At 39.4% G+C, this 26,764-nt stretch overlaps 1 protein-coding gene across 7 annotated transcripts in view; it reads right to left on the bottom strand.

Moving 5' to 3' along the window:
- PRUNE2 (prune homolog 2 with BCH domain) overlaps positions 1–26,764 on the bottom strand; it is a 242,660-nt gene that overhangs the window by 150,986 nt on the left and 64,910 nt on the right. For 6 of the 7 annotated variants that reach the window (XM_070495531.1, XM_044767588.2, XM_070495528.1 and 3 more), the window contains exons 5-6: positions 22,336–22,488; positions 19,719–19,813 (exon numbers count right to left, since the gene is read on the bottom strand). In XM_070495531.1, the coding sequence (XP_070351632.1) occupies positions 19,719–19,813; positions 22,336–22,488 (248 nt within the window). The remainder of the gene's footprint in view (positions 1–19,718; positions 19,814–22,335; positions 22,489–26,764) is intronic. The other variant, XM_070495530.1, reaches the window with a different exon arrangement.

Raw genomic sequence — 26,764 nt, 5'->3', positions numbered from 1 at the left:
TGTCATTTACGGGCATTATTATTTTGAATTTAAAAGATCCAAATTAATTTTCCAACTCTTCTATTTTATCTGTCATCGTCACCCCAACGTGCAGATGTGTGTTTTGGCAGTGGATTGCTAACCGCTGTGAGGTTAAATAACTTTCGTATCAGTTCGAGCTTCGGGAAGGAAGGCTGCTGTACCCTGGTCCTCTGGACACAGAATGCACCTCTACAGGGATCCCCCGCCCCTCCTTTTGCGCACCTGGATTGACAGAGACTCAAGGGCGATTTTCATCCGTTTAAGATTCCTTGTAAGAGTTGGATTGTGTGCATACATTGTCAAAGAGTGGAAACAAACACTGAATAACATATGAATAAATTACAAGACATATTTTACACTTAACATTTTTCAAAAAACACCTCCTGCTGTTAAAGCCCATGCCCCATAAACATCTTCAGTAAAGCGGCGATAAAAGCAAGGATAAGCACCCTCAAATGATAAATCGGTCAAATTTAGAGAAGTCAAAAGAAGCAGGATTTTCCTCACCAGTCAAATGCAGAGGTTACACATACATGCTCACCAACTGCCTTTCTCCTTGTTTTAGATTACAAAACAGTGATTTCATTTGGGTTCAGAAACAAATATGAGTGAAAGCTATTAACCAAGCTCTAATAGTTATCTAATAAATATTTTAATTGAATGATATTTCTACATATGATAGTACTGCATTAAGACTGCTTAAAAAGGAAATATTGGCTGCATATAATTTAGAAAGTTTTTGCCCTCTTTGAAAATAGTAGCCTTGAATAAAATCGATTTGCAGAAAAGAATATTAGAATATATTTATACCATAGTTTATATTTGGAACATAAAACAAATACAGAAAACTTAGCAGGGAGACAATAATTCAACAACATTTAGCAGGTCATCAATGAAAAGAAATAGAAATTAATTGCTATCACTAAGTAACTAATTTCTTAAAATGATGATGTCTTTAATAAGAGCTATTTGCACGGGGCAGACATCAAAGCTTTTCTTATGAGATGAGTAACTACATTTTGAAATATGTTATATTGAAACCATTTGGAGTCATTCCAGAATCCAATCTAAAGAAGACCATATCTGTCTTTTAAATCTTACCAAACTATAATTTATTAATTTCCATTTATCATTGTAAAAAATACAATTTCCATTTGTTATTTCAAAAAAAGAGAAAGTCTAAAGGTAAACTCTTATGGCAACTGTTGTGTGGATGCAATAATAAATATTATCAAGTCATTTCATATGATACAGAACATTTCCTGCCACTTTCTTTCTATAACTGTCAACATGGTAAGAGTAACTCAGAAAGAGAGTAAACTAGCAAAGCTGTTTGGTTAGTCGAAGCCATGAGCACTATGTAGAGACGATGTTCAGAATCTGACCTAGGGCATCAATAAAACAGGCAAGACATGGACTCTTTCAATGGCGCATAAGCGTTATGTCATTAATCGAGCTTGGATTGTAACAGTCTATTCTTATAAGGTGACAAATTAACCATATGGCTACCTCATAGATGACAAAACTAAAATATATTAAACTCTGTGGGGTAAATACACCCACAGGCAAATCTAATATACTGACATTTTTAATACTAATTGAAGCTGATTGATTTACGTATTCTACGTTTTCGACTCTCCAAAATGATGTATTTAATGTTTTATTTTTAAACACAATTAAAAAATAATATATAAATATATACATACTGCAAATGTAATACAGATAACAAATTCATTTAAGCCCATTTATGCACATTAGTAACACACCATGTGGCAGAAAGACTAGGACTACAAGAAGACCCCTTGGCGATTTATTTTATATTAAATCCCTAATGGCCTCTCCTTATCTTTGCAAAAATATGCACGAAAGTCCAGACTATGCAGCCATTGAAATGAATGGTTATTTATTTGCTAAACGAGAACCCTATGTTTAATGTTCCTTAGACATAAGGTAGTCTGGAAAAGTCGCATTCCTACAGCTCCATACATCATTTATTTCACATACCCTAACTTCTCACAACAGGCAGCGGGAAAATATCTCTGAACAGCGCTGTAAGTTGCTGAGATTTTTGTTTCCGATTCCATTACTGGAAGATTAAATGTTAACATGTTTACTTGCTTCTTTAGCAACAAAAACAAATTCATGTACCATCTTGGTGCCCTGACACATACAGTAATACAAAATGGAAGAAAGTTTCCAGACATCAAAAACTGGAATCAAACACTGAATGAATATCAGAAGTTCAAACTTGTCAATAAACCTTAATAAAATACAAAAGAGAAAGCTTTATGTATTTTAATTTGTCTGAAAAAAAATACATATATATACACATACACACACACTAATAATTGGAAAGTTCTAATGGTGTATTCTTGCTCTTTCAAAGAAGAAAGCTTTTTTCCCCATTTATATAATGTGCTTAAAATATGCCACAAAACTTGGTCTTGGACATATAAGCTTTTAAGATTCATGCTGACACCAACACACTTTCCTGGCAAGCACAGTTCAGTCTCAAATCACTTCATTTTGGGTTCACACAACCAGAATGTTGTAGGCCCAGGATATCTTTAGGAGATAAGAACATAAATAAGTAAAACACATTGTCACTGCATTCTCCATCTAACTTCCAACAGATTCTCACATGGTTAAAATCAGGGATGTTTTTAAGAAGAAAGAATTCACAAAGGAGTAAGTACCTGGCAGGGAGGAATGTATGGAATGGGGGAAGGGCCAAGCCCACCTTCCTTATTTTAGAGGACACAGTGTCTCGTGTTTCTCTATGGGTATATACAGATAGGCAGAACAAGCAGGACTCATAAGGTACAACTGTAGGATCACCCTGTGGGGCTAATTCTTGCCCTGATCCTATGTAAAAATATGTCAAACCACATGATTTTTCTGAACACTCTTAGGTAAAAAAGCTTCTGGGGCATTTCAGCTTGCAAGATGTAGTCTCAATTTAGTAGTCAAATCGCAACCTTTCATGGAATTAAGCTTCTCCCCTCCCTTAGCGAGGCCCATTGCTGGTGGGAGGGAGTGTGGTCCCCTCTTTGTTCTTTCCTCACCTGTCCCTTCTCCTCCTCATTTATCTTGCTAACCGTAGTTCTGACCCCTTTTAGGTTGGAGCACGAGGAAGTAAGATGAGGTGGGAGGAGTAGAAAAGCTATTGGTTGACTTTTACGTCTGGAGTACCTACCTATTAGAGCTGTCTGCTCTTCTCAGGTGGGTTACCCTCATGGGCTCCCTGTGGATCTGTCGGAGCCCTCATCTCCCATCTCCCCTATGCTCCTCCACAGTTGTAATTCATTTCTATTCCTCTCTCCCCCAGCCCGTAGGAAGCTGGCTCTGCCTCCAGCTTCTCCCAGCTGAGATCTGCTTTGTTTTCACTTCAAGTCAGCCTCCTTGGGCAGGATCTACAAAAACCACATGCTGGCTCTCTCTCACACATGGCCCAGATCTGGCCTGTCATAAATATTCCTGCATCCACGACTCTGACAATTTTCTCTGGGTGAAGGCTATGCCATGCAGACACCCATTCTGTGCCCCACTGCCAATGCAGCCAGTCAGCACATTTCTTGCCCTTTAGATTTTCCAAACAGGAGTGAAGCACATGCCCACTGTGCCCCCCAAACTGAAAGGGGCACAAATGAGTCTCTCTGAGTGGGCCTTTCAGAACCCATTGCCCAGACTTGAGGTGAGGGAATGATGCTCCCTCATCCTTAATTACATGGGATGCACACGTCTTAAAATGGCTCCTCTTTCTATTTCCAAATTTCAACCCTTTTATTCCCTCAAAGATCGTGAGAGGTTTAAAAGCAGTGTAACCAGGTTTCATCTACGTCTCTTGAAAATTTTGTATCCTGGTCTCACACACCACTTTGGGAAGAGGTATGTACTGCCTGGGTGCTTCAGCTGAACCTTCTCATTGAACATTTCTCTGCAAGTTGTTTTCATTTTGTCCCTACATAACCAGTCTCCAGCCTCCCCAACCCTGCTCTCTGCCACAGCACCATGACTTTAGGGACAACATCCATAGTCTCTCCTAGCCTCTGGTTTCCTGTTGGTTTCAGCTGATGGAAGCCCCAACAGCTGCTGGGAAGGAAAGAGAGTGAGGGCAGACTGTTTATTCTTCCATTTCCTTTTGTTTGGGTCACCTTGAACTTGGCCATTCCTTGACCAATGGATCTTCTCGAGGTGGCCCTCTATTTTCAACCTTCTCCTTCCAAATTCTGGAAACTTCTCCTTTCCCTTTCCTTCCAGGCTTCACATGGTAACTCCTGGGATGCCACTCTCTTCCTTGCAGTATCCCTCACTCTGCCTTCACCTAATAAAATGGTTCACCTCACTTGACTTTCTTTAAATTATCCCAATTGAATGGGCCATCTGTTTCTGCTGGGCCTGATACTATCTCATGACAAATGCATTACCTTGAGAGGCACAAACATCATAATTCAAACTATATTATACCACACACAAATATGAATTTTCCCAGTTTCCTATTCCTTAAAAATTGTGAATGAACACTTCTAACCTGATCATTCAGGTGACTTTTTGTTCTCTATAATTTCCTATTACTGAGAATTCTTGTAAATTCAAAGTAAATCTTTATGAACATTTCTAAAACAGTTCATAAAAACTTCTCTATTACTGGAGACCTTTAATCCTACAAAGAGAATAACATTGAAACCCTGGAGCCCTGGTCCCATCCCAGGAGGCAAGATTTATCAGTTGGATCAGTCAAAAAGCAAGAACTTCATTTCACCACTGTTTTCTCCCAATGCTCGCTGGTAATGTGACTCTTCTAATGTGCTTAAGAACATCTGATAAGGTCTTCATCTGAATAAAATCCAAGACAACTAAAACCACGAAAAAGTTACAAATACATAAGAAATTAGATAACAAAGAGACAGCCCTGTTTGGAGTTTCTGGTGGATTTTACATGGCCACAAATCATTTCCCGCTCCTCCCATCTGGAGGTGGAGTATCTTTTCTCACTCTTTGGGCTAGTTCCATGACTTGTTTGACCAATAAAATGTGACATGATGTTGTGGGACTTGTGAGCCCCCAAAATTCTTGCTTCCAGCATCTTGGAAGGCTTCTGCTCTCAAGAAGCCTGGGATGAAAGACCACATGGAGAGAGAGGCCCAGCCATCCAACCATTCATTCCAACCTTCCCAGTGGAGGCCCCACCCACGTGAGTGAGGCCACCCTAGGTCAACCACCCCTGCAGAGCCATCAGCTGATTGCAGCCACATGAGTGAGCTCAGGCAAGACCAGTACGATTGTGAGAAATACTAAATTATTGTTCTTTGAAGACACTAAATTTTGGGGGAAACTCCAGACTTTCTTATCTCTCATACCTGAATTGTGTCCACAGCCAACTAATTCCATAAGGCAGTCCCAGAAAAATACAGACTAGGTAATTATCAATGGTAATAACTACCTTATTCTTCTGTGACCCAACATAGAACAATGGGGAAAGAATAAGGATTTTGCAATCAGATGTTTATTTTCCCTCTGAGTCTCAGTTTTACCACCTGAAAGATAGATATAATAACTGCCTACATCATAAGGAAGGCGTCAGGACTTTAAAAGACAACTAATATAAAGCACCTGTCATAGTGCTGGGACTATAGTAGGTACTTTTCCTCAGTATCTGTCTATATGCGTCCAAAAGCTGGGTCCTGAACCAAATGGCTCTAAGCCAATAGCACTCAAAGTGTGGTCTCTGGGCCAGCAGCATCAGCATCCCAGGGAACTTACTAGAAATACAAATTCTTGGACCCCCACCCCAGAGCTGAGTCAGAAATTCTGGTATAATATATTGGCCCATTAAAGCCAATTAGAATTACCAAGTCTTAGGAGTTACCAAGCTTAGGGAGGACCGAAACCATTGTACTGCAGTATCTAGTCTATATTTCAGGTACCTAGTAGCTGCTCAATAAATGTTTGCTGACAAATGACTATGTTAATGACTGATTAAGTACATGAATGAAATGAGTGCATGCATTGAAGCCCTCCTCTTCACTCTGGTGTACCAAAGACACACGAGCCAATCTGATGGGCAGTAGGCTAAGCTGGTGATGTTAGTGACTATAGTGTAGGCTGGGAGCCTCACTGTTTGGGCTCTACGGGCAGGTAGGTGCAAAATGACTGCTTCACCTTTGGTTTGAGCTAAAAAGCACTCTTAAAGGCCAGAACAATGGAGAGTCATTCGCGGGTGTGTTTGGCATGAGCATTTGTAAAAAACTGAAAATTAGATTTCATAATGGTATCATGCAAATAATGCCAATCTGAAACAGTGGAAGGCAAAACATAGCCACAAATACTTAAGAACTATCTCTTCTAGAAGAGCCTTTTACAGTTCATTTACACAATGGAAATAATAATAGATGTATTTTAAAGGGTAGCTATAGACATTTAATGAGAAAATAAAAATAAAATATATGGTACATAGCAAACAATCAATGAATGTCGGCTACTATTATATATTTTTTAAATTTGAATTATTCCAAGTATTGACTAGTATTGCCATTCTACAAATACAATAGCATTATATTACTTTTTTTTTTCTGCTTTTTCTCCCCAGAGCCCCCTGGTACATAGTTGTATATTTTACTTATGGGTCCTTCTAATTGTGGCATGTGGGACACTGCCTCAGCATGGCCTGACAAGCGGTGCCATGTCCGCACCCAGGATCTGAACCAGCGAAACCCTGGGCTGCTGAAGAGCAAGGCGCGAACTTAACCACTCGGCCCTGGGGCCAGCCCCCATATTACACTTTTGAAGGAATAAAAGAAGACAATAAATTACCAGATTCTAGTTCTAGACTCTATCTGTTTTCCTTTTCTACCACTAGGCGACACCACTGACCTATAATAACCAGCTCTTCTCCAACAGACTCAGCACAGCCAACCTTAGTAATCACTGTTGATTAAGGAACAAAAAGGATGTCTATTCTAGAAAGTAACTGTCCTAAATGATTCCTTTGTTTGAGTCTTCTTATTCCTCTGAATTGCCACTGGCTAACAGGTATAAATTTACTTCATTTCAGTGTGTACTAAAAAAGACTCCCTGTTACTTAGGGAACCGTTTCAGCATCTACCTACATGGATGGGAAAGGGGGCGCGCTAACACGCTCGCACTGCACTGTTTCTTTTTTGTAGAGGTTTCTTTTGTCAGAAGAAAAGGGAACAATTTTTCCTTTAGTTTCACAGCCTGCTTTTCTATGACAAGTTGATACAATGTAGTAATTAACCATTAAAATATTGCACGTGATTCACAGGAGTGTTACAGACACACTAATTTAAACCAGGGTCAGGTCTCCAAATCAGTAAGATAACTCTGAAAGCAGGAGAGAGAGAGAAAATAAATGAGAGAAAAGGTAAGCAACAGCTTCTATTAAAAGTAACGCCAGGCAGCTAAAACTGGTCTGAGTACATTCCTAAAAATGTAATTAGCCAAATCCTTCCAGAAATTAAACCATCAAAATGACATTATAGTACACAAAAAATTTATTTACAGAGTGAAAGAGCAGTCATCCTAGCATACCACTATGTCCTGAGGGTTTCCCTTCTCATAGAGAAAGATGCAGAAGAGAATCAGATACTGTGCTAGGAAGAAAGTTCAAATTGTCACAGATATATTTTGTGAAACGCTATTTGTTAATTCCCTCAGCAGTGCTAAAGTTGAGAATGAATTAACTTAAGGGCTGTTTTCTGGTTTCTTTGTCATCTTATGGGATGATTAAAATGACTAGAACTAAAGTCTACCTGTTAGCTTTCCAAATACCAACACTTATTTAAGGCCAATTGTAAGAGAGGTGTTGGATTTAGCCAATGTCACGGAGCTCCGTTCTCAGGAAGGTGTGCATTAACGCTCCACTCCCTTCACGAGGAAAGGGTCAGCTTACCTCTCCGACTAAAGGGTTTCTGTAAAACAGAATTGCCTGTTTTGAAGGTCTAGAAATGCACAATTTTTATTTATATAGGCTGCAGCGATACATGAATTTATTCAAAATGACTTCTGATAATATGCCTGTTTCCCCAAAAGTGACTGTGAACTTAAAGAAGTCGCCAAATAAGGTGACAGAGGTGCCGGAAATACCACAGCTAAATGGAGAGCCTTAGGCATTTTGATGACATGTGGAAAGACTTTTATTGGCTTTTTAATTACAAATATGCATTATGAAGTTACTGGAAGGAAGTGTGGTAATACTCAGGCAGGAGAACTGGCAGTGAAAAATGGAGGAGGGTTTCTGAAAAGGCACAGGTGCACGTATGGAAAAGGGAAAAGCTGTGCGAAGCCTACTCCAGAAAGGAAAGACGGGAAGTGATAAAACTCATACGGAAAATGTGGTCCAAAGAGTATTATCAGAAATTACTAGTACAGCCCGTGATGGTTGAAGCTCCAGAAGAGAGTGGTAATGCAAGATGCACTACTGGAGAGTAGTACGCTAGCTGGGCAGAAGAGAGCAGAGTGGGGAAGACAAGGCTTCCAGGGCAAGAGCCTGAGTCCCCAGCATGCATGGTGACTGATGAGCAGAGGCAGGAGTGGCTGTGATGTTTTGTGTCCGCACAGCAAAGATCCTAAAGATTAATTATTCAATGCTGTTCAGTACTATACACAAGTTGTCTCTAGCTGCAGGGTGGGCCTGACTACTCAATCTAAACTAAGATTGTTAACTGTCAGAAATATGATACCATTGACCTAAGTGCATGAAACCAGATAAGTAAATTAAGAATCATAAATTATGGTTCTACTTTTCCTTGATTTATAGAAGGATGTCTGGGACATAATGACACAGTCTTGGATACCAGAAGCAATTCTGTCTTTGGTAAACAGTCTCCCAAATGGCTACCTTCAATTCCTTCCCTCCCTAAATGCACATGCTCCTCCTCACATCAAGAACTGTGGTCGAGGGGCCAGCCCCGTGGTCGAGTGGTTAAGTTCTCGCACTCGGCTGCGGCGGCCCAGGGTTTTACTGGTTCAGATCCTGGGCACGGACATGGTACCACTCATCATGTCACGCTGAGGCGGTGTCCCATGTGCCACAACTAGAAGGACCCACAACTATAATATACAACTATGTACTGGGGGTATTTGGGGAGAAAACGCAGAAAGGAAAAAAAAAAAGATTGACAACAGTTGTTAACTCAGGTGCCAATCTTTAAAAAAAAAAAGAATTGGGGTTAAGGGGGAGAGGGGAGGGCAAAAAGGGGGATTAGGTGCACATGTGTGGTGATGGACTATAATTAGTTTTTGGGTGGTGAACACGATGTAATCTACACAGAATTCGAAATATATTATGATGTACATCTGAAAGCTATATAATGTTATAATCCAATGTTACTGCAATAAAAAAAGAGAGAGAGAGGGAGAGAATTGGGGTCAAGAGCCAGCCCTGATGGCCTAGTGGTTAAAAGTTCAGCACACTCTGCTTTGGCAGCCCATGGTCAGTTCTGGTTGTGGAACCACACCACTTGTCTGTCAGTAGCCATGCTGTACCGCTGGCTCACACTGAAGAACTAGAAGGACCTACAACTAAAATATACAACTATATACTGGGGTTTTAGGGAGCAAAAAAGAGAGGAAGATTAACAACAGATGTTGGCTCACAGCAAATCCTTCCCGGGGCGGGGGCGTGGAAACAGAATTGGGGTCAAATTCCCAGTGGGGTGCTGGAGTTGTCTTGTACAGGTTGGTGAAAAATGATTGTAAGATTTTCAGGGAATCTGCCAACTCATCATTTGCAAATTAAACACAGCCACTATAGAAATTAAAGTATATATTTCACCGTAAATAAATTACATTAAAAATAAAAGTCAAAAATTCTCAAACTCATCACTTCCTAATTATGAGGTTATCTATATCTGTTGCATCTGTCTGGTGGAAATGCTATATAATGATATGCTTCTGCACATCTCTTCCCAATCTGTTCTTTTTTTTTACAAATAAAATTGGAATATATTTAAAGTATACAATGTGATGATGACCTTTTCTCCTTTTCTTTTTTTCTGTGTGAAATTCTCATCTACTCTCTAAGCAAATTACATAATACAGTGTCATCAATTATTTGCAATCCTGTTTTGATGATATCACATTGGTGCCTTGAAACTGGCCATAGTAAGAGTATTTACACTATGAAAATTGGGAAATACTACAAATCAAAGTTTGTTTGTCATTTTCTTCATTGTCTAGAGCAGCTGTTGGCAACCTATGGTCCACAGGCCAAATTCACCCCACTGCCTGTTTCTGTATGGCCCGTGAGCTAAACACTTTCAAATAGTTGTTATTTAAGTTTCTACATAAAATCCTTGATTTTACCTCTTGGACCACAAAGTCTAAAATATTTACTATCTGATCCTTTAAAGAAAAAATTTTTCTAGTCTAAAGAAAGAAGGGGAAAAAATTTAATAACTCAGGTTAACCTTAAAAGTGTGTTGTGTCTCTAGCCATCACATTGTGAATAGCACAAAAAAACTCTGAGGACATGATCTTCAGTATTTGAAAACTATTCTTTAATTTAACAAAGAAGTCATCATGTTGTTGACAAACAGATGAAGTTCAGACAAAAGTTTTTGCTGTTTCACTTTCTTGTTAAGGAAAACAAAAATACCAACTACATTCTGGTTGGAACTATACTCGTTCATCAATGGCAGTGCAAGAGTTGCACAAAAGTGAATTAATTCTGTGAGAATTGGTTGTACAGAATTTACAATAAAGAGTATGTTATTTGCAAATTGTGTGCCATACATCCTATGTATCCTTTATATCAACAATATGTGAATATATTTGTGGGTTTTTTTAGACAGCCCAGTGTTAAACATTTACCAGAATACCACTGCTAATTCTCCTTATCATCAGTCTAGGCTGGCCTTAGGGATTTACGTGAACAATATAGTATGTTGGAAGTGACATCCTAAGACATTTAAAGTTTGTCACAAGAACTGCAGCTTCCACCCAAGTCCCTTAGAAAGCTCGCTCGCTCTTGTGGCTCTTTCTTGGAATCTAAGTGTCATGCTGTGAGAAGCCCATGCCACGTGACAGTCCCAAATGAGCTCACAGTTGACCACCATCTGACAGCAACTGCATGAGAAACTCTGAACGAGAACTGCACACCTGAACCCAATAAACCCATAGAAATATGAGAGATAACAATAGGTTCTTTTAAGCCTCTAAGTTCTGGGATGGCTTGCTACATAGCAGTAGAAAACTGTAACACCATTTTATTTTGATGAGGAGGCAGAGAGCGGGCAGCCAAGTGGACCCAACACATCATGACTTCAGGAATCCTAGGTTAGGATAGTGCAGCCCTGTTTTGTTCTATGCCCTTGGTACAAAAGCAAATGCACAGCTATCTTGGCGAGGGAGATGTAATGAAAAGGGGAACCGTAGTGAATAATACACATCCATGTTTGCATATAAATCTGAACTACACAAAGCCCTTCTCCACCAGAGATGCAGCAAGTAAAATGCTATGAAATCGAACACTGACTCTACCCTCTTCTTTCACTACCAATCAACCACATTTGGCCTTCCTGGAATAGCACGCAGCTCCTCCCACAGCTTTCTTCCCTTCTGCACCAAGCTAAATGGCCATTTTTGAGGCTAGCGTCACATAAATTTCCCGCAGCCTCTTGATGAGGCCATGTGCTCATCTCTTCTGATCTCATTATCTCATTGCCACTGCACTGTTGCCCTGGGCAGCCAGTGGGGATTTCTGGGCCCTGAGGAGAGTTTATGCCTGGTGCAGGCTTTGTGTTTTCTGTACACTCCTTCTTTCCCCTCACCTCCACATGAATGCATTTTTATCAGGGTTTTAGGGAGAAGGAGAGAGGTCCAGGGCCCTAACCTGTGCCAAAGAAAGCACAAGACATAATGAATAACCTTATGATCTCTAAACTTGGGATCACTGTGTATCTTGTTCCTGCTCCAAAAAGATAGCTGGAAAAGCTGTATTGAGGTATTCTGTATAAGTGGCCGTTTATATAGAAGTGTGGCTAGATGGGCTAGGTTTTGCAAATCATTTAAGTCTATTTGAAATTGGCCAATGGATGAAACAGAAAAGTTGTCAATGAAACATCCAGTTGCCTCCAATTTGAGTTTGGTGGTAGATGTGAAACAGGAACTCCCTTATAAGGCATTTCCAGATAGGCCAGTTTTGCAGACCTTATTTGGTGTCTTTGAAATATTTTTAGCCATCTGAAGGAATTCCCTACACACAAATTATAAGAATTCTAAATACTGTAAGCTTTAGCTTAGCACATTTGTTTTTCAAAGACAAAGTGCTGTTGCTGCTGAGATGATAAACCATTCTTTAAACAGGGACTTTTGAGTCTCTCATTTCGGTTATGTCTCATTACCAAAAACTGCTCAGAGCTTCAGTAGGAATGCAAGTCTACTTTCCTGGTTTCATGTTTCCCTTTTTCTTCCTGTCTTTGTCCTCAAGAAGTTATGAATTATTAGCTCTAAATTAGTTTCAAATTGTAATTCACACTTCGGTTGTCTGACACACACTGATCGTTAAATTCACACAATGAAAGTCACCTAATCATGTCTGTCATTTGCTTTAAACCCCTTTGGACTCTTCAGCCAGACATGAATTGAGAATTCCTCACACTGCAACTAGTCAGAGTTTTGTTATTTGGAGTTACGATAGGGCTCAAAAGAAATATTGTTTCGCTTCAATAAAAATCTCTACCATTAAAATTTTTCACTCATTGGGTGCTCTCTATTTTGAAGACAGATTTGAGAAAGTTCTATCACAGCAAGGTAAACCAGAAGACCCACGTCCTTGAATTCTAGAGGCAGGCTGAGAAAAAAAAATCACACTTCTTTCCTTCCTACGTGGTGTGTCCTATATAGCTTTTTAATCTAACTTTTTTTTCTTTTCCCTCCCCAAATGCCCAGTGCATGGTTATATATCCTAGTTGTACGTCCTTCTAGTTCTTCTATGTGAGCCGCTGCCACAGCACGGCAACTGACAGACAGGTGGTTTGGTTCCATGACCACGAAACGAACTCAGGCCACCAAAGTGGTGAGAGTACCACACTTTACTGACTAGGCCATCAGGGCTGGCTCTCTTTGACTTATTTTTGACAAATCTCCTCTATACGAGGGATAAATAATTACATTCACTACAAATACTTAGAAGTCAGGTGGTGTTTATAGATCAAAAATTAAAATCACTTTTAAAAGAAGCAAAGATACAAAGTTAAAGAGGAACAGGCTTGGTAGCAAGAGTAGGAAAAACGAGTCCAGCAAGAATTGTTTAAGGATTTCTATCTAAGCATCTGACTCCTGGAATTTGGGGCAATGACGGACACCTGATGACTTACTAGTGAACCCTTAAGCGGGCTCAAACTCTAGTCTTGCCCACAGATGCCACATCCCAAGCAGTGAACACAGTGCTGGAGCAGGAGGGCACTGATTTTGGTCCCGACTCTACATTAGACAAATGATTTAACCTTTCTAGATTCCAATTTCCTCACCTCCAAGATCGAGATTGTGGCAGAGACTGGCTAATTATTCTTCAAATTGGTTCTTCTTCTAGGGCACATAGCTACATTTCTCAGCCTCCCTGCAGTTAGATGCGACCACGTGACTGAGCCAATGAAATGTGAGCAGAAGAGATGGATGCTACGTCTGAACCAGATCCATAAAAACATCCCACCTTTGGCCCTCCAAGCTCCTCTCCTTCTTGGCAGATAGGATGGAGATGTCGCCAGGCAACCTTGGGAGCCATGTATTAAAGATGGTCTCTGAATCACCCACAGCCACCCAACCAGGAATATTAAACTGGATGAGCAAAAAATGAACAAGTTCTGTGTTGAGTGTCTTAAATTGGGGGTTTATCTGTTCCAGCTGCTATGGCTACTTAATCAATACTGGAGTAATCATAGCACCTCTATCTCATGGGGTTGCTGGGATAATTAAATAAGACAATGCTTGCAAGTCCTTGCTTTACTGTCTGGTACACAGTGAGCACTTATCATCCAATGTTAACTCATTCTTAGCAAGGAGGAGTTGGCAGACCTGGACCCAAAAGGAAACAGAGGCACTTATGATTTAGAACCTGGAGGAGAGGTTGCATATATTTCCATTGGTTGCCCACATGGCTTTGAAAAATCACCGTTAGTGTAGGGGTTTAGCATTTTGAAGAACATGCTAACCAAAAATAACATATGCTCCCCCAAAATATTACTCTGCATTCTACGACAAAATAAGGTGGGTAAATACTCTAGAGGTACTTTCATCCTGAACCCCAAGAAACTCCAAGCTCAAACAATGAGAAATCATATTTGCTGCTTAAAATTGATAAACTCGATTTCAGACTGGTTTGCTAAGTCTCAAATCACCGGTTACAACAGTTCAGTGACGCTTTGCTGCAGCCTGAGTACATGTTCATTTTTGTTAGTGAAGGGTTTAATGGTCATCTTGGGAATTCATTCAGGTCTGTGCTCTGTCTGAATGCTAAGGGAAAATGTTGGTATTTTTCCCTCTGCAGTGTTCTAAGGTGCAGCTTAGCTGGTAAGCTCTGCGCAGGGCAGAATGAGTCAGCGGTCTGAGTCACCTTCCCAGAATGTGCTGGATGCCAGGTTTCAAATAGCAGAGTGTCTAGCTCTGAGGAGGCCCCAGGCTGACTGCACAGCAGAGGCCCAGAGAGAAAACAGGCCTGAACAATTCCCTCGGACTCCAGCTCCAAATAAGGCAGACAAAATTTAAAGAGTTGAAAATCCCCACTGTTCCTCTTTTAAAGGAAATTGATTTGAAATAAAAACATGTGGGAGCGACAGATGAAATGCGCTTAGCAGGAAACAGGTCCATTCAGACAGTCTTAGCATAAGTTTTATTCTTTTAAATTGTCTGGAAAATGACTACTTTTATGAATAGAATATGTTATGGGTTGAACTGTGTCCCCCCAAAAATTTAAATGTTGAAGTCCTAACCTCCAGAACCTCAGAATGTGACCTTATTTGGAAATAAGGTTGTTGCAGAAATAATAGTTAAGATGAAGTCATTAGGCTGGGCCCTAATCCAAAATGACTAGTGTCTATATAGAAAGGGAAATTTGGACACAGAAACACGCATAGAGGGAAGATAATGTGAAAACGAAGGCAGAGATCAAGGTGATGCATCTACACAAGCCAAGGAATGCCAAAGATCGCCAGCAAAGCACCAGAAGCTAGGCAAGAGGCACAGAAAAGGTTTTCTCTCACAGCCCTCAGAATCTTGGACTTCTAGCCTCCAGAATTGTGAAATAATAAATTTCCGTTGTTTAAGTCACTCAGTTTGTGGTACTTTGTTAAGGCAGCAAACTGATACAGTAAATTATATGCAAGAAAAAAATCATAATGCGCTTGATCATCATAAAAGGTGATCAAGTCAGTGCCTGATCATTGTTCTTCCTGAGGAAAGATGCTAATGACTTACAGCCTTTTGGGAGATGCTTAAAGGAGGTGTAATAATATTTGGTGTTAGCAAGGGAACCATTAATGTGTACTGCCATGAGCAACCTCAGTGGCTTGGTGGTACCTCATTAGAATGGAAAGATTTGTCCCTTCCCCTTAACATCTCAATATACTGCTTTATTAGGGAGCAAACTATGCCTAAGATATATAATCATCACTCCATTCTGCTGGCAAAAGAATAAAGGCAAAGTTTGTTCTAGTTAAGTATGTGCTTTGATATCCATAAATCCTCTTCTTATTTTTATCTGATTAAGGCTTTATTATTTTTAATTTTTAGACTTTTTAGTTTTTAACACGAATTTTGTTTTTGGCAACTTTTCTTCCTCTCTACTGGTTCCACCACTAAAATGAAGGATTGGAACAGGATCAAAACCATGTGTGCTTCTATATACAATGGAATATCACTCAGCCATAAAAAAGAACAAAATCTTGCCATTTGTGACAACACAGATGGACCTAGAGGGTATTACGCTAAGTGAAAGAAGTCAGAAAGAGAAAGACAAACACTGTGTGATTTCACTCACATGTGGAGTCTAAAAATCAAAACAAACAAACAAAACAGAAACAGACTCACAGATACAGGAAACAAACTGGTGGTTATCCGAGGGGGAGGAGTTGGGGTGGATGAAATAGATGAGGGGGGTTAAGAGGTAGAAACGTCCAGTTACAAAATTAATGTCATGTGGATATGACATGCAGCATAAGAAATACAGTCAATAACATTGTAATAACTTTGTATGGTGACAGATGATAACTAGACTTATCACAGTGATCAATTCATAATGTATATAAATATGGAATCACTATGAGGTACCCCTGAAACTAACAGGCTATTGTATATCAATTATGCGTGAATTTAAAAAAACTTGTGTTTCTCCCCTGATAATCAAATTCGCAAGCAATAAAAAGAGCACAAAGGATCAGGTACAATGATAACCAATGAAGTGGATTCCAATATGTGGTGAGTAGACCACACAGGATGTGTGCTATATTCAGATTCAGAATAATCCGGAGGCCGTGTGAAATGGGCCTTCAGTGTCTTTTCCATGGTCCTACCTCCCGGATCCTCTGTAAGAAGGGCTACCCCTCTGGCCACGCTTCTGATAAGGCTATTTCTTATCCCCTGCTCCTCAAAGTCACATTCATTCTGACGTCATATATTGAGCAAAGCATTGAAACTCAGTATTATTATAATTATTTGCTTTTTTTGGTAGATCTTTCAGAAAACTTCTATAACCTTGATTAGATTACAACAGTCATTTGTGATATATCAACAAAAATGAGAGACAAAGGGTTTAGTAGCTTTCTCCTTATAACATAGAGGGACACAGTTAACCCATCTGTCAAAGGCAGTGGTATCTACCTCCCAAACCAGTGGTTCCCTCTAAAGAACATGCTGTAGATGTTGCAAAGAGACAAATTCTTCTAATTTTCTCAATATTTTCACCTAAGAAAATTAATTGGGTCATCAGGCAAATAAAGGCCACAACACACATGACTCTGGAATTGCAGCATTGCAAAGGACTGTTGAAAATGGAAGGAATCCTTTCTCCCATTTCCCTGACATGGCACAGAACCTCCAGTTGATTCCTTCCAGTGACAACAGTTAACTATTTTGCAAAGCTGGCCCATCCATTTTTGGACAGCTGGATAAGCAGTACTATCTATAAATATGTGGGCCACCTCAGCCTTCAGCCATAGTTATCCACAAGAAACTGATTGGAAGGAAACAAAGTAGGTTGCCTTGGATGCACAGCTAGGAGGCTTTGCTTTCCTAGATGTTTCTTTAAATTCAAAAGGAAATAAAAATCAGATGTCAAAGGGACAAATTGCAGACACCAATATGTACCAAGTATTCGTATGTATCATGCATCCACTATGTACTCAGCACTGCACCAGGAAATTATAACAGGAGATAAAAGTCAAAGATACCATCATCCCCCTCAATTAACTTAAAATACTGCCTAACCATGATTAAATAGACGAAATAATTTCAAAATAAATGGAAGATACAGTATGTATTTAAGTCCTAAGTCCATTTAGACTAAATTTCACAAGCATTCAGAGGATGGTTATAAAAAATGGAGAATTTATACGAGTCATCATGAATTAGCTAGATCTTGACCACGCTTTGGAGGACAAGTGAGATTTAGAAAGAGCAAATAAGAACATTTCTTTGAGAATCTATTTAGATTTAAAGGGCAATTAGACAGCTGTTCTGAAACACAAAATAAGATTGTGGCGATTCCGTCATTATTTTAATGGAACGGAATGAGAAAGAAACACTGAAATACAAGCAAATACGAGTAGGGATTGGGAAAACACCACAGTATCACAGAATGATCTATGGAGAAAACCACACTCTGCCTTAACTTGGGGATGTTTCCAATTGACAGACTGAATAAATAATGTGCATTTCCTCTTTCAAAGAAGATATGGAATGTTACTGAGGTCCTTCTCTATTTCTTAGTCATTTTTAATACCCCCATTATGTACAATGAAAAGCTCTCACTCGGCTGATTGGTTTAATCTGTGTACCCTTCTTTATATTACAAATGTCCTCGCTTCTCCCAGAAGATCATACAGCAATTCTAGAGATGTACTCAGCCACCTGATTAATTACTGGACCTCTGTGTAAATTACTGTCAAGATTAAGATGATCGTTTTTATCACTTATTTAGCTTGATAAATATTTACAGTTTAACATATCTGACAAAGCCATTTGTATACCCCTATAATATAAATGAAGGTACATTAAAGCTATGGTAAGTCTATAATAATAATAGCCTTAAAATAATTTGCTAACTATAGACAGTTCCCTAAGCAATTACAAGATGCTCTATGTTAATTTAGAAAGGAATTCCAAACAAGGCATTTAAATCCTGATAAGATGACATTAAATGAGGGGAGACAGCGGAGAGGGGAAAGAGAAAGAAAACCCTAAGGCTGAAAGTAGGAGAAATGATTCTCAGAGCTACTGACCCTTGCAGGATCCATGTTCTCCTTGGATTTCTAGATGCAAAGCAGATTTCTAATTGAAGGTGATTATCTAGTTACTACATCCCAAATTGCATGTGTTCCTTCTACTGAGCCACATCAACATCTACTTCTATGGAGCATTTATCAATTTGAAAGTCTATAGAAACTGCTGAGTTTCTACCCACAATGAGAACGTGCCCTGTGAGCTATGATGCACTATATAACCACCAAATGTGATTAGCTTTAGTGATAACAGTCTGCCTCCTGGTACTCATATGGATCTATGAACTGAATTATGATGCCAATCCACTGGGAATAAATTTTACAAAGAAATCACAGAAAAAAGCACCTGGTTTGCTATTGGGTTTTCTGAGGTGTGGACACCCTTCTGCATGCCTGCTATTCCCTAGAAATATACACATTGATATAGTTACCATCATCATGAGAAAAAAAAAAAAAGAATAGTAACATACAATTCTAAAAACCAAAAGACGGATTCCTATACAGCATTTTTTATCTCCATAAACTTGACTTGAGAGCTCAGTGCCTCAGTTAAAGGCAGATGGCTCGATCAAGGCAATATAACAGTAAAGAAATACCCAGACTTCTGTACAGCACAAATGTGCTTCTGTAAAATATAATTCCCATTAGTTAGGTTAATTAAGATTAACATACAAGTCATTGAATACCCCCGAAGTAGAAAAAAGATAATTTATTAAGGAAACACACAAAGACAAGAGTAACATTCACTCTGAGTTATTCATTTAACAGATTAGGGGGAGGATCTTACTAATAACTGAGTTGTCACCATTGATTACCAAAATGACCTGCATCCAGATAGCTTACAAGGGCCAAACGACAACTTGTTTCCTTAGAAAAGTTCTGTGGACAATGAGGGGTGGTACACAAAAAAAGGAAGTAAATCTAATCATATATATAATCATTGCCATCAAACAGACTATACATATACACACACACACGCATGAGTGTTTGAATTTTAGATTTTGTTTTACTGAGACGAATGAAACGGCACTCATCTTGGGAATTTAGGTTTGGCATTTTTCATTGACTTAGCATACTGTTTTCACCCAAAATAAGAACCTGCATTCCTAGTCAAATATATCACCAAGAAGCATTCACAGCAAAAGACTAACACTGACGTATGTGGCAGAGAGAGTTATATTCCAGTTGCTCAGACTGCAACTGTGTAAAATCTATCATTGCTGAAAGAGTTCTCATCCTTACCTCGAGGGTCATGTTCACGGTACTAATGGCCACTTTGATTTCTCCATCTGACAGTTCCTTTAGATCCTTTAGCATTGTCTGTTCAATACTTAAACCTGCGGATGAGAGGAAAAAAACAATGTTATATTTGGGGGAACTTTTTTTGGTAATATCAAGGGATTATTTAAAGAATTCATCTGTTAATTTCAATATTTTTCCCTCCAATATTGCTTTTATCCATAACAAACACACACATTTTAAGGCAAAAATTACATTAGTGACAATATCTGCATCAATTAGGATCCCAGCAGGAAACAGAATTCACCCCTCGTGATGCAAAAGAAAGTTTTTTAATGGCAGGACATTTACAGAGCTCTGGGTGGGTCTGAGAAAATGAATCAAAGGTGGTGAGGCATCCAGAAACCAGCAAAGGGACAAGGGAAGGAAATAGAAATGTGGAACTGTCGAAGAGGGGCTGCCAGAGACTTAGGGTCAAAGCTGGAAGGGAGCAGGGAAGAAATACTACGGCCTCTCTGTTCTCCTCCCCTCAATCTCCATGTCCTTACATACTGCTAACTTTTCCCAGTGATCAAACACAAGCAGAAGCCAGTAATCTTCAAGGGCAGCCTCCGGAGGCTCAGAGCAGACAAGGGCAGAGAAAGGAATGAGAGGAGGGGGGAAAATGAAGAAAAACTAGCACAACCATGCGACCTAGCCAAATTCACCAAACAAGGCCAAAATTTGCTTTCAGGATGCATTTAGGTGAGCCCCATGTTTTCTAGTATAATTTTATTCAAAATGCACTTTATAAATGTGACCCATAAAACTGTTATAAATAAGTTGGTCACCCTTGTAATAGTCTCTGGCAATAGGAGATTTTGAATTCTTTCAATGATGGGAGGAATAATCCAGAATGGTGAAATTATCCAGAACTGCATAGTCTTAGTCAGCTGCCCAACGTGCTTCAAGAAAACCTATCACTGGGAAACAGGCAAGGGTCTGGCTTAATCTAATAGTTGTCACCCTAGGTTATTACATCTGACTAGGACAAACCCCCTGGGCAGAAGACCCATGATAAAGCCCAGCAAAGCTTTATTTATAAACACAAATCCCTTTCCCAGATGTGTGTTGACGCCAGATTTATTTGCCCTCCAACTTAGAACACTGTTAATCACAATAGTCTGGGGAAACAAACAGATACTAAAGATTTTGTTTGACTCGAAGATTGAAAGGTCGCCATCTATCATACTGCAGCTTAAAATGATTTATAGACTATATTGTGACATTAAAAGTTTGGCCTAGCTGTGAAAATGAATGACAACATGTATACTATCATGCAGATATACACGCATCACATACATCCTCACATGTGCACATGTAACAGAAGGTGTGGCAGGCGTGTCAGTGCCACACACACATTTCCTCAGATGTCACCACTGCAGTGTGCCCCAGCACGACACTCAAACACCTGCATCTCCATCTCTTTTCCTCAGGGCTTTCTCTGGCCACCAGAGCCCACTTTGGAGGAATTAACAGCCCCTGGGACTGAGTAGCCTTCAATATTCCAGTGGTTTGCTGGTCCATGTTTAACAACCAGCCACAAAACCTGATTTGTAGTGTTCAACAGTTTCTGTGGTGTAATACTTCTACCATGGCTGATGTCAACTGCCAATCCAACATCAACCCAATCACAAAATTCCTGAAAATGTAACAATCAGCTCTTGGAGCTCAGATGAACAAGTTCCCACACACCACTGCATCCCTTGGGTAGGGTAACACTGAGGTGTAATTTTACACCCTTTCACAGAGTTCTCCAGTGGAATGGAGGCCTGGCTTTCCACAGAGCTAACTAGCTGGATAAGGCACTCCATCCTTCATCAGTGTTTCTTGGGATCACCTCCCACATCAATGGCTTCTTCAGGGTCTGCCCCCGGGGGATTCCAAACTAAGGGAGAAAGCTGTGCACCTTAAAGGTAGATTGTCTGGGTTTAAATCCTGTCCTGGCCACTTGCCAGCTGTGTGTGTGATGACAGGAAAGCAAAGATGCCTTTCTGTGTTTCAGTGTTCTCATCTGAAAATTGGGCCTAATAAGAGCACCTGACTCTCAGGGTTGTCGTGAGGAATCAGTAAAATAATCCATGCAAATTATACATCAGAACCTTGTATATATTAGGCACTCAATGAATTATAGCTATTTATTATTATTATAAAACAATTGATCCAGGAAATCCACTGTCCTGATAAAGCCTAGATTCAGAGAACAATTTTGTCTGCTTAGTTGTCTTCTCTATTACTTTTTTCTAAAATTAATTGATTTATGAAATCCCATTGTGCTTGACATTGCTCCTGCCACCATCTCAAAATAAACCCCTCTCAGCACAGGGATTTCATATAATGATGCATCTGGGGTGCGCATTAGACATGAGAATTAACCACACATCCAGACACACAGGCCTCAGAGGAGAGGCTGCAGTACGGGCCGCCTGCTCCCAGGTGCCTGAAAATCTTCCACAAGCACAAACAACAGGGAAGAGAGTGAAGGCACACTCAAATTCACCTTCTGGGGCCTGGCAACACTCCACACCACAAACCAGCCCTACTCAGGGGCAGTGGCAGAGCTGGGGACAGAGCCACTCACCCTGAGCACTGAATTGGGTCTCCTGCAGGACGTTGATGATGTCCTCTCTTGGAGGCAAGCTAGGAAATTTTTCTTCCAGGATAGAAAGAATTTCCTCCTGCTTTTCCGAGATCTTCTCGGTTTCCATGGTCATCCACTTGAAAAGGATGCTACCTGAAAGGCATGAATAAAAATGGCCTTAAACTTTCTAGCCAGGCCAGGACAGGGGCGAGGGAAGTCAGTGTTTTCTGGCCTCTCCATCTAGGCTTCCACTTCCAGTTTCTTGCCTGGACCAAAGGCCTCTACCACGTAGCATTCAAGAGGCAATTTTTAGAAACGCTTCAGACACTATCTGCCCTGCCTCATTATTCTCCAGGTATTAATCTCTACAACTTAACTGACTGTGACACATTTGGCACAGAGTTTATGGCTAAAGAAACAAAATGTATAGCTTTCCCTCATCCCACACAAACACACAAAAATGACATACGTTGGTTTTAAATGATTTCAGAATGGAAGCTAATGGTAAACTATTTAAAAATAGTAAATGCTAGTTAGTATTTCCCTTTAATAGTCCCTTTAACAGACCACAGAAAAGATTGTTCCCACTCATCATATTACTGATTTCACATATAACTTCCTCCTTTTAATATTTAATGATTGCATAATCCCACTGTCAGCAGCAAAGGAATCTGACAAGGTGGTGAACCTGGAACCCATTCCCCATCTTCCAGACACCATACACAGTTTTGAAGTTATTTACTATTATCTAATTATAAGGCTTCACAAGCTGGGTCTCAATCACAGGTTTCGATTACAAAGGAATTTGCCAATATCAATGACCAACCTCTCACGTACTCCTGGAATTTGTATGCACAATCTCACCTTGAAAAGAAGGAGTTACCACCTGTCACATCTCCTTCCCCTGCATCCTGAGCCAAGACTTAGGTGGAGTCATGGGGGAAAGAGAAGCTTTGCTTAATGATGAATAATGAAACTCTCCAAAAATCCCCAAACCTATTGATTCATCAAAGTGACACCATCTCTCTAGCTTTCAATGTGGCCTTAATAATAGTGATGGGGGAGGGAAAACAAAGAAAGAAGCAAGGATGTGAAAGGAGAAAGGAAATAGTGCATGAGAGAAGACTATGGTATCCAATCTTGACATCTATGCTGAGACCTGTAGAACCTAGAGATTAGATCTACACTCACCATTAAACATCCTGAAAAACCCAAACAAGTCAACTGGCCTCTCTGTTCCCATTTGCCCATTTTTAAAACAGAAATAATACTGCTTTCCCAGCTTCTAAGATTATACTGAGAATCAATGAATGTAAGTATCATAATGAAAAGTAAATAATGCCAAATATATTTATAGCATTTCATTCATTCATTCCTTCAGCAAACAACTATTGAGCACCTATTATGGGCCAGACACTGTGCTAAATGCTAATGATTTAAGATGGAATGGAGATAGTCTTGCCTCTTGAAGCTCATAATATTTTAGGGGCTACAAATAAGTAAGCACACAAATTTTCAGTACAGAGGGTATAAGAAATATCACTGGGGACATACACAGTACTCTGAATCTAGGCTAGAATTTAGGAATCAGAAAAGGTTTCCTAGAGAGAGCTAACCTAAGTTGAGACTTGAACAATGATGATGGACTTAAAGAAAAGGCAAGATAAGGAGATCACGCCCCAGGTAGGTTGTGTGCAAAGGCACTGAGGGAGAAAAGCTCTGGCCAGTTCAAAAGTTGAAAAGCAACTAATTAGAAGTAAATAGTATGGTTTTAGGGGAAAGAATGTGGAAAAATTAGGTTAGAGAAAAAGACAGGGGCAGGTCATGAAGGGTCTTACAAGCTATCTTATAGTGTATCTTTTATATTCTAAGGGAAATGGGGAGTCATTGAAGAGTTTGAAGCAGGGAGAGGTAACATTCTCAAACTTATGTTTCATAAGAATCACTCTGGCTGCCACGTAGAGAATGAATTAGGAAAGGCATATCAGGAGGATTAGAAGGCTGTTTGAGATGAGGACTAAGGAAGGAGCAGTCAGCAGGTAGAGACGGAGAGATTCAAGACAAATTATCGTTTAAAAGTTGCGGGTGGCCAACTGGCTTCTGAGTATACCCTGTGGTCTGACAATTTCTGATGCAAAATCCAAAATATAAAGATGATTTTCCCACTCTTTGTTGAGGTAACACTGAATCTGAATTTCAAAAACGATCCTCATATGTTTCTGGATCTGATAGACTACTTGTCCCAAGAATAAGGAGAAAAGCTAGAAAAAATGCAAAAAAAAAAAATGTTTGAAGTCATCAAAGAGTTATCCAGGGGACTATCTTAGAAGCTAAGATCCTGGAGCGAAAGTAAGTTTCATAGAGGTGAACCTGACATTTGATGTTGCTCTTGCCCTCAGGGTATTTGTTCATTCTTGGGTTGTGGCTAACATCTGAGAAGGTTAGCAGGTCTAAAGGTAGTTTCACAGGGGTAGGAAGACAAAAATGGGACTTTAGGGCTCTCCATAGAGAAGGAGTCTTCATTAAATAACACAGGTTTTGAGATGAGACCCCTGGAGAGCTACATCCTGGGAGGGAGGTCAGAAAACTATGGTCTGCAGGGCAAATCTGGCCCACTGCCTGTTTTTATAATTAAAGTTTTATTGGAACACAGCCACACCCATTAATTTACATATTGTTTATGGATGCTTTTGGGCTACAATGACAAGACTGAGTAGGTGGAACAGAGACTGTAAGCCTGCAAAACCTAAAATATTTACTTTCTGACCCTACGCAGAAAAACTTTGCCAACCCCTACCACAGGAGACGGGTGAAGCAAAAACAGATTAGTCTTCATGAAGACTGAAATCCTGATTTGAATCAGCTCAAACACAGAATAGGTTACGTTTACCTGACATTCTTCTGTCTTTGAGGCGCAACAATAAATCCTGTCTAGAGCAAAATGTTTTCATCACACATAGCTTCATCATCTCTGCTCTTTTCATATACGATATTCAGCAATCAATAAAAAACTACCAAGCATAAGGGAAATATGACCAAATGACTGGAAACTCCAGAGGAAAAACTCTCCAGAGGAAATAAAAATAATTAGTTAGAAAATTACGGTAGAGAATTAGAATCTATAAATGAAATTATTCAAATGAAATTTCGAAACTGTAAATTTAACAACTGAATTCTAAAAACTCAAAAATGTGTTTTACAACAGATTAGACACACTGAGGAAAAGATTAGTGAATCGGAAAAAATGTCAGAAGAAAAGAAAATATCCATACGGAAGCATGGAGGGAAAAAGGGATGAAAAATATAGACATGAGCATGAGATATAGGGGACACGGAGAAAAGGTCTAACATATGTGTAATAGGGGCTCCCTAGGAGAGGAGAGAGAATGGGGTTGAAGCAATATTTGAAAAGGCAGTGGCCAATCATGTTTCAAGATTAATGAAAGATATTACTCTAACATTCAAGATAAACTATGAACCCAAATCAGGACAAACGCAAGGAAAACCCCTCTAGGCACATGACAGTCAAACTGATAAAAATGACAGAGAGAAAACAATTTAAATCAGTCAGAGACAAAAATACATATTACTGTCAAAGGAGCTACAATAAAACTGAGAGCTGACCTCATTTAAGTGATGCAAATCAGAAAACAATGGAATTATATCTTCAAAGTGCTGATATAAAATAATTGCCGATCAAGAATTCTATACTGAGTGAAAACGTGAAAAAATGAAGGCAAAATAAAGACATTTCCAGAAAAACAAACTGGAAGTATTTGTCACCAGAAGACCCACACTAAAAGAAATAGTAAGGGCAGAGAAGAATTATTACCGATGGAAACAAAGACATGCAGGAAGGAAAGAACATTGGAGAGCATAAACACGTGGGTGAAAATAAATCAATATTCAGTGTATACAACAATTATAATATCTTATGTAGCTTAAAATCCATGTGTAATTAAAATGCATTTCAATGCTTACAAATTGAAGAAGGGACTATGTAGAGAGAAATTGTTCGAAGGTTCCTAGATTGTCAGGGAAGTGGTTGAAATATCAATTTACATGAGATTTTAATTATATATTGTAACCTCTATTGGAACTACTAAAAGAATTTTTTTAAAGAATTCATAACTAACAAGCTAAAGGGGGGAAAGATAGTAAAAAACCCTATTTAGTACAACAGCACTAAAGAAATGAGAGGAAAACGGGAAAATGTCAAACAAGTAGACAACAAATAGCAAAATGACAAATTTGAAGCCAAGTGTAAGAGTGATTACATTAATGTAAAGAGGCAATTAGTGGTTAGTGGGTATAGAGTTTCAAGGCTGCAAGATAAAAATGTTCTAGAGATCTGTTGTACAACAATGTGAATATACCTAACACTACTGAACTATGCATTTAAAAATGATTAAGATGGTAAATTTAACAT

This window comes from Equus asinus, chromosome 23 (assembly GCF_041296235.1).
Source record: "Equus asinus isolate D_3611 breed Donkey chromosome 23, EquAss-T2T_v2, whole genome shotgun sequence".
Classification (NCBI taxonomy): Eukaryota; Metazoa; Chordata; class Mammalia; order Perissodactyla; family Equidae; genus Equus; species Equus asinus.
The sequence above is the reverse complement of the archived record's forward strand: the minus strand, read 5'-3'. Positions and strand labels throughout refer to the sequence as shown.